At 35.9% G+C, this 9,125-nt stretch overlaps 1 protein-coding gene across 1 annotated transcript; it reads left to right on the top strand.

Annotated features, from left to right (window-relative positions):
• The first annotated feature begins 607 nt into the window (after window positions 1-607).
• Window positions 608-7,009, top strand: LOC110208958 (trace amine-associated receptor 6-like). The gene is made up of 2 exons (XM_020987171.2): window positions 608-613; window positions 5,945-7,009. Exons 1-2 carry the CDS (start codon window positions 608-610, stop codon window positions 7,007-7,009), a joined length of 1,071 nt encoding a protein of 356 aa, XP_020842830.2.
• The last annotated feature ends 2,116 nt before the right edge of the window (window positions 7,010-9,125 follow it).

Raw genomic sequence — 9,125 nt, 5'->3', positions numbered from 1 at the left:
TCAAAACAAACCAACATGGGGGAGTGGATTAAGAAAGGGAAAATAAAAGGAAAGAAACAAAAATTAAAAACTGATAGCTAAGGCTTGGGGATGGTATGTTAGGAGCAACATTCTAGCTACTGCCTTCATGCAAATTATGCAAGTTTTTTGAAACCTTAAAATATTGAGACCATCTTTAGTACATGGTTGATTCAGGTCATTGACATCACTTTTCATCAATCTAATCCAATCCAATAAATGTTTATTAAGCACCCACTATGTGTCAGGCACTATACGAAGTACTTGGGATAGAATTAATAAAAAAGAAAGGCAGCCCCTGCCCTCAAGGAACTTACAGGTCAAAGGGGGAGATAGCACATAAAAGGAAGTAGAGAAGTGGAAGGGCAGAGGAGTAGGGGTTACCCAGCTCAGAGGCATCTTGTTAAACCAGTTACATTGAGTTAAAACCACATCAGGCAACAGATCCAGGGTAGAGTGAGCTGAGAGAAGTTTCTGCCCTCCATAAAGGAAAGCACTAGGAGAAGTTTGGTTCTCCACTCACCAGTCCTCCATTAGAGAGGAAAGGAGGCTGAGAGAGGTGGTATCAATCAAGGCTTGAGTTAGCAACATGGTGGTGAGTTTAGGAGTGATGAGGTTATCCTGGGAGAGACATCTTGTCCTGGGGAGTTGAAACCAAGCAGCACACCTGAGGACAAAAACATTCTGAGTACAAAACATCCATGAGGACTGCACATGCTTTCTCTGCTGTTTGGCTGGTGGGAAATAGTGGGCAACCAAGGCAAGGGAGATTCACTGAGATAAATAAACTAAAAGTATCCTCAATATCTATCCTTGTTGAATAGCATTCTCCTTCTGTGGCTCAGTAAGTTTCATTTTAATATAACTTCAATGATATCTGAGTCTCTCATTTTATTCCAGTATTAAACCTAAACTACCAGGGGACTGGACCAAGTCAAGATTAGTGCAGAATATAGGGAAGAAAAGAGAGGCAGTAGAAAGAAAGCAAATAACTTCAAATATAGATCACTAGTGTTAAGCACATTTCTCTTTTACCATCTTATTCTTTGTAAAGATGGGATGAGTGGCAAAGAGAAGAAAAGTAGAGACTAAAATGAAAAGAAATATGAAATTAACAATCAAAATTGTGGATATGAATGGGATGAATTCACTCATAAAACAGAAGAGAATAGCAGAATGGATTAGAAAACAGAATCTAACAATATGTTGTTTGCAAGAAAAATACAGTATTAAAATAAAGGGCTAAGATTTTATGCTTTGAGTTGTACAAAAAAAGAAAGAAAAGCAAGGGCAACAATCATAATTTCAGAAAAGATAATAGTAAAATATACATGATTAAAAGAGATAAACAGGGACACTGCATGATTCTTTTTTATTTTTTTATTTTTAAATTATTTTTAAGGCATAGAGACTTTTATTCTTTTTTTTTACTTGAAAATTTTCTCCCTCTCCTATGTACTTCCCTGCTTATTGATAAGGCAAGAAAAACAAAACCTATTACATTTATGTATTACAGATTTGTATTACAAACATGTATAGTCATGCAAAACAAATTTCCTTGTTAGCCATGACTTTTTTTTAAAGCAAGAAAAAGAAAAAAATATATACTTCAATCTGTACTCTGAGTCCATCAGTTCTGTCTCTGATGGTGGATAGAATGTCTTATCATGAGTTCTTTGGAACTGTGGTATGTTATCGTGTTGATGGGTTACTAAGTCTTTCAAAGTTGATTGTCCTTACAATACTGCTATTACTATATAGATTGTTATGTTTACTTCACTTTGCATTAGTTCACAGAGGTCTTCCTAGGTTTGTTTGTTTTTCCTGAAAACATCTCTTTTATCATTTCTTATAGCATGATAATATTCCATTACATTTATATACCACAACTTATTCAGCCATTCCCCAAATAAAGGCATAGTCTCAGCTTCCAATTCTTTCTCACTGTGAAAAAAGAGCTACTATAAATATTTTTGTGTACATGGGTCCTTTTCCTTTTTCTTTGATCTCTTTGGAATACAGATCTAGTAGTGGTATTGCTGGGTCAAATGGTATGCACAGTTTAATAGTTTTGGGGGCATAATTCCAAATTTCTTTGGAGAATAGTTAGACTACACCGCTCCATCAACGAGACACTAATATGTGTATTTTCCCATATTCCCTCTAACATTTATCATTTTCCTTTTTTTGTTATCCTAGCCAATCTGATGGGTGTGAAGTGGTACCTCAGAGTTGTTTTATGTACATTTCTCTAATTATCAGTGATTAAGAGCACTTTTTCATATGTCTATTGATAGCTTTGATTTCTGCCTCAGAAAACTGTCTATTCCTATCCTTTAAACATTTATCAATTGGAGTATGATGTTCTTATTCTTATAGATTTGACTTTTTCCCTATGTGTTTTAAAAATGAGATGTATCAGAAAAAAAATTGCTGCAAAGATTTTCTCCAATTTCCTGATTTTCTTCTAATTTTAGCTGCATTGGTTTTATTTGTGCAAAACATTTTTAATTTTATATAATTTAAATAATCCATGTTACCTCCTGTAAACATCCCTCTCCCTCTCCCTTCTTCCTCCTCCCCTTTCCCCTCTCTTTCATTTCTCTCTCATTTGCTCATGAACTCTTCCCCTATCCAATTGTCTGACAGATAATTTCTTTCCCAGTCAATTATCTTGCTTATGTTGCTCTTTATGTCTAAATCATGCACCAATTTTGAGTTTATCTTGCAATACAATGTGAAGTCTGGGTTTATTCCTAGTTTATACCAGATGGCTTTCCTGTCTTCCTAACAATTTTTGTTATGTAGTGAGCTCTTGTACCAATAGCCAGAATCTTTGGGTTTGTCAAATACTAGATGGCTGTGTTCATTTGTTTCCGTACTATACTATGTAACTATTCTGTTCCACTGATCAACCTCTTTGATTCTTGGCCAGCACCAAATTGTTTTGACAATTACAGCTTTATAGATCTGGTATTTTGTTTGAGATATTGCTAGATCCCCTTCCTTTCCATTTTAAAGAATTGATTCCTTTAATATTGTTGGCTTCTGTCCCTCCAAATGAATTTTTAATTATTTTTTCTAGCTCTATAAAGTAATTTCTTGGTAGTTTGATGGCACTGAATAAATAAATTAATTTGGGTGGTATTATCATTTTTACTATGTTGTCTCAGCCTACCAATGAGCAATTAAGAGCAAAGGAAGAAAGGAAAGATGGAAGGAAAGGAGGAAATTAGCATTTGAGCCCCTACTATATACCAGGGACTATGCTAAGTATTTTACAAATATCTCACTTGAATCTCACAACAACCCTGGGAGTTAGGTGTTATTATTATCCCAATTTTACAGCTAAGGATACTGAGGCAGATAGAGGCTAAGCAACTTGTTTTTTTTTAACCCATATTACTCATTTGATTTCATTGGAAGTTAGAAAGTTCCAGTCCAAAAAACTGAATTTTCTTGTTCCAAATCAAAGACAGATAATGCCAAGGCCAATGCTAGTACTCATGGTTTCTGAGTCTGGGTACATGCTTTTTTCACTATAGGATACTGTCCAAGGCTTAGTGTACTGTTACTAAAAAGTAACTCAACAAACTGTTAGGACAAATATCTATATACATTAAGTAAGGAAAAACTAATCCCCCTGCAGTTAGGTGGTATAGTGGATACAGTACTGGGCCTTGAGTCTGGAAGACCTGAGTTCAAATCTGGTCTCACACACTTCACTGTGTGACCCTGGGCAAGTCACTTTACCTCTGCCTGCCTCAGTAACTTCAACATAAAGGGGAGATAATAATACCTCTATCTCTTAGGGCTGCTATGAGAATCAAATGAGATATTTGTAAAGTGCCTAGTACAGTGCTGGGTATATAGTAGGTGCTTAATATTTTTTTTTCTTTTTGCCTTCCTTCTTTTCTCCTTCCTTCCTTCCTTCCTATCTATGAAATAATGGAATAGAAGATCATGAAGGTACCTTAGAGAATATCTAATCCAACCCTCCTTGATATGAGCTGTTACATGAGCAAATGAGCAAACACTGAAACATACTATAGTAGGGGCTATTTCACAGTTTAAGGCTAACTCTAGCAGTCTGGACACCCATTGTTTGAATGCAAGTTTTTTCAAATATAGACAGGCTGCCAAGACATCTTCACATTTCCTTAGTTTACTCCAACAGGGTTCTAAGGAAACATAGGAAAATTACCTAGATCTCAGAGAAATCTCAGAGACCATTGTCCACCTTGGGGTGGTGTTCTACATCCATTTCAAATAACACTGCCCTGAATTATATTCTCCTCACTTCTACCTCGGATGTCCTCCTAGGTTGGGCTCCTATTAAAAACTGTGGATCATTATTTTTTGTTGCTCGTATATTTTTATGGATCTCCGGCTGTGTACAAAAGGATTGTCTTGTCTTATTTAATATAGACACCCAAGAGGCCAAAACATAAGGAGACAATCATTGGGAACGATTGCCAGGTTTCTGCTAGAATTTAGGTTCCTATCTAATGAGCAATTTATTAATTTGTTGAATCCTTGAAGATGGCAGCTAGTCAACAAGCATTTATTAAACTCCCTGCACTGTGCTAAATGCTGGATGTTAGAAATTTTGCAAATCTTTGTTGGGATTTGTGGCTATAGATCAATTCTAATATGAGAATTATTAACATAGGCATATATGGGTTGCTATTGTTGTTGTTTTTGACCAGGCATGTGATTTCTTTAACATAGCAAGTTCTATCTACCAATACAGAGCAGTACCTGCTCTGCAACTCAGAGTTTCAGAGAGTTGCTGGTACGCTAAGTGAAAGGACAACTGGTGTCATGTAGTACATGCACACAAACACAAATATGTGTGTACATGTGCACATACATGTGTATAATACATATTTTACAATAAATATGTGTGGGCCTATATACCTGCATGTGCACAAACATGCATCTACTTACATGTTTATACTGCATTGTGCATATGTATGTGCATGCACAATAATGTATGTTTATATAACATATATAACATTTGTAGAATTATTAGTACAATGAGATCCATATATAACATATATAACATTCGTAGAATTATTAGAATATAGAATTTATTGAATATAGTAGGCAGGAATTTGGTAACTATTATTTTGGTCTAGACAATCCATGAATTGGAGATATGTTATACAATGCATATATTATATAGCCATACATAATGTGTAAACATGCATGTATAGACGTGCAATTTATATCATTACATGCATGTGCTGTGTATTGTTATATACATAGGTATATGCATATGTGCTTATACATATATGTGTATATGTTACTGGAATATAAACTATACCTTTGTAGGAAACTTCCTAGATAATGATTCCTAGAAAAAAAAAGTTTGGCCTCTCAGTTCACACCTTACACTACAGGGATTCTGTCTTAAGGGTTTTCGGTAGATGAGACTTCTTTGGCAAAGCCCCTGAAAGTAAAATGTGCTTTGGGCATTAATCTAATCTGACAACATAGGGGAGGCAACTCTAATAAAAGGTGATTCAGCAGCAGCATAATCATGTCATATCTCCCTGCTTTTGACAAAGTGAAGCTGTTTGAGGTACAGGACCAGAAGATTAAGAAGAAATGTTATCATAGGAGCAGGTATGGCATTTTCTCTGCTTATGCACATCCAAAGTAGATGTGCTTACAGTTAATATTTTGCTTTGTTTTCATTTATTTACTGAGATCATTAATAGTTATAGGTTCATCGATTACACATAAAAATTTGGAGTTTATAGATGAAACAGGAAAGGATCATAGTGCATTCAGGTGAGGTAATAGGGAAAACTTTTGGACATTAACTTAAATGATTTTATTTATTTAAATGTAATATCTTTTTGTAGGAGAACTGAGAATTTCGTGATCATCAAGAACACAGATACTCCATGTTTCTAAGAGAAGAATCATGAGTAGCAGCTCTGAGTCCCAGTCAGCAGCTACACAGCTCTGCTTTGAAAACGTAAATGGGTCCTGTATTAAAAATCCTTATTCCCAAGGACCCCGCATGATTCTCTATGTGGTGTTTGGCTCTGGGGCTGTGCTTGCAGTGTTTGGAAACCTCCTGGTAATGATTTCTATCTTCCATTTCAAGCAGCTGCACTCTTCAGCCAATTTTCTCATTGCCTCCTTGGCTTGTGCTGACTTTTTGGTGGGAGCCACTGTGATGCCTTTCAGCATGGTGAGGTCGGTGGAGAGTTGCTGGTATTTTGGGGAGACTTTCTGCACATTTCATAGCTGTGGGGACACAGCATTTTGCTATGCTTCCCTCTTTCATTTGTGCTTCATCTCCATTGACAGATATATTGCTGTTACTGACCCTCTGGTCTATCCAACCAAGTTCACAGTGAATGTTTCTGGGTTGTGCATTGCTTTCTCCTGGATTATCCCAATTACTTACAGTGGTTCTGTTTTCTATACGGGTGCCAATGACGACGGATTGGAGGAATTAATAAGTGCCCTCACCTGTGTAGGGAGTTGTCAGGTTTATGTGAATCAAAGTTGGGTGCTGGTAGATTTTTTGTTATTCTTCGTCCCCACCCTGGTTATGGTCATTCTTTACTCTAAGATTTTTCTTGTAGCTAAACTCCAAGCTAGAAAGATTGAAAACATAAGTAGTAAAGGAGGATCTTCATCCTCAGACAGTTACAAAGCCAGAGTGTCCAAGAGGGAGAGAAAAGCAGCAAAAACACTAGGCATTGCGGTGATTGCATTTCTGATTTCATGGTTACCCTATTCTATTGATGCATTGATTGATGCATTCATAGGCTTCGTCACCCCTGCCTATATTTATGAAATCCTTTGTTGGTTTGCTTATTATAACTCTGCTATGAACCCCTTGATTTATGCTTTCTTTTACCCATGGTTTAGGAAAGCAATAAAACTTATTGTAACTGGGGAAATCTTACAGGATAGCTCTTCAACCACGAATTTATTCTCTGAGCAAGGCAAAGCATTAGAATAAGGAATTTTATAATATATTCTTATGTATTCCTGACTTCTGAATGTATGGACAATTGCTGCATAATTATAGAGAGAAACATATAAGAAAGAAATCATCTCTCAAAAGAGAAAAAAAGAAATCATTTAAAATTAGACAGGCCAGGTCATAAGGCTTCTTAAATTGTTTGAATATGTGCATTTCCTGATCACAGCTGAAAAAGCTTTTGTTGACCTAAATTATGCAGGATTAACTAGGGGTCTCATATTCTCTACAATGATTTATCTTGGGGACTCCTCATCTTCTTCCTCCAACCTACTCACCTTTTATTTCACATGGTCTGTCCAGTCAAACTGGGCTACTTGTTTCACTTATATAAAAATCCCTCTCCTAGCTTTTGTGCTTTTGCATGGACTTCCCCTATGCCTTTAATGGTTTCCCTCCTTAGCTCTGTATCTTGGAATCCCACGCTACATTCTCACTGCATCTCCTATTTGTTAGTGCCAGTCCATCCCCCTCATTTTTATCTCATGTGTGTGTGTATGCATTATACATATATATGTATTATATAAATATATAATCATGTGTGTATATATATATATATATGTACATATACATGTGTGTATGTATATGTGTATATATGTATATACGTCTCGTATTTATCTTTGAACATTGTATATCCTACTATTACCACCACCACCACCACCTCTCTCTAGAATAGAACAACTTAAGCAAAGGGATTTTCTTGATTTTGTACTTATATTCCCAGTACCTAACATACATGAAGCATTGATGGCACCCATTGATTGACTGATTCTTTTTCTGATGTGAAACCCTAAGCCATTTTCCCTTCTATCCACCCCAGCATCCTTCACTTTCTTCTAAGTTTTCTTCCTCAAACCCTGTTATTTGTGAAAAACCATAGCATTGTCTAGTCTTCCTCAGGCTCAGTCTTTTAGGGGCTAGCTTTCACTTTCCTATGTCCTTGCTGTGTGTCAGTTTCTGCCTAAACAACTGGACAACTGTCCCACCAGACTTTTAGCTTTCATATCAACCACATGCAGATCCATGGCAGCCTATTAGTCACATTAATCTGTTTCTGCCATCCTTCTTATGTGATCTGTTCAGCATCTTTTTTCAGAATGAAATGATTCAATATTTATCTTCAGTGCAAGTAATAACAGCTATTTGAGTCAGATGGTCAAAGTGAAAAATATAATTTTGGGACAGAGATCAGGATTGATATCTATCAGACATTTAAAAAATATGTAATTTGTTTTCTCATTTCAGTCACCCAATAGGTAAATGTTTTCTCACCTCCCAGCATTAAAGTGTAAATTATCAATCATGTGGCATATTTGTTATTGATGAGCCCTTGATCCCTTTCATTAGCTCATTTAGTCACAATTTCTTTTAAATGTTTTTCTAGAATCTCCTCTTTTCATAATAAAAATAATTTGCAATTGCACTCTCAGATTTTTTTTAGTTAACTTTCAAAGTCAGTATTTAACTTATTGCATCACTTTTATTGTTTTGTAATAGAAATTATTAATCATTCAATAAGTTCAAATGACAAATACTAGTTATTCCTGGGTTAAGTAGTAGACATAATGGAGGATACAAATAATTATAAGGAATTGTCTCTGTTCTCAGCAAGTGTATAATCTAGGTGGCAATAAAAACGGAGAAACATGGCAGTGGAAAGTGGGCTAACCATGGAGTCAGCAAACCTGAGCTTGAATACTGGCTCTGTCACTTGCTATCTTTGTCACCTTGAACACATGACTTAACCTTTTCTGGGCCTCATTTCCTTCATCTGTGAAATGTGAGAATTGAGCTAGATGACATCTAAGGTTGCTTTCAGCTCTACATCTATGATCCTGTGAAAAATTTAGCAGAGAAATTGTTATGTGACTAGCACACAAGATAGGCATTCAAGGCCCTCCACAATCTGGACCTTACCTATTTCTCTATATTTTCTACTACTCCTCTAAATAAACCTTCTCTACCATTAAATTGAACTCCTAATATGTTCCTGAAACATCATATGCATTTCTATATCTGTAGGTTTATTCACATCTTTCCTTTTGTTTAGGGGGTCTTTCCCTCTCTTTATACATCTAATTTCACCTTTCATTTC

Source organism: Phascolarctos cinereus, unplaced genomic scaffold, assembly GCF_003287225.1.
Source record: "Phascolarctos cinereus isolate Bilbo 61053 unplaced genomic scaffold, phaCin_HiC Scaffold_5;HRSCAF=322, whole genome shotgun sequence".
NCBI lineage: Eukaryota > Metazoa > Chordata > Mammalia > Diprotodontia > Phascolarctidae > Phascolarctos > Phascolarctos cinereus.
The sequence above is the reverse complement of the archived record's forward strand: the minus strand, read 5'-3'. Positions and strand labels throughout refer to the sequence as shown.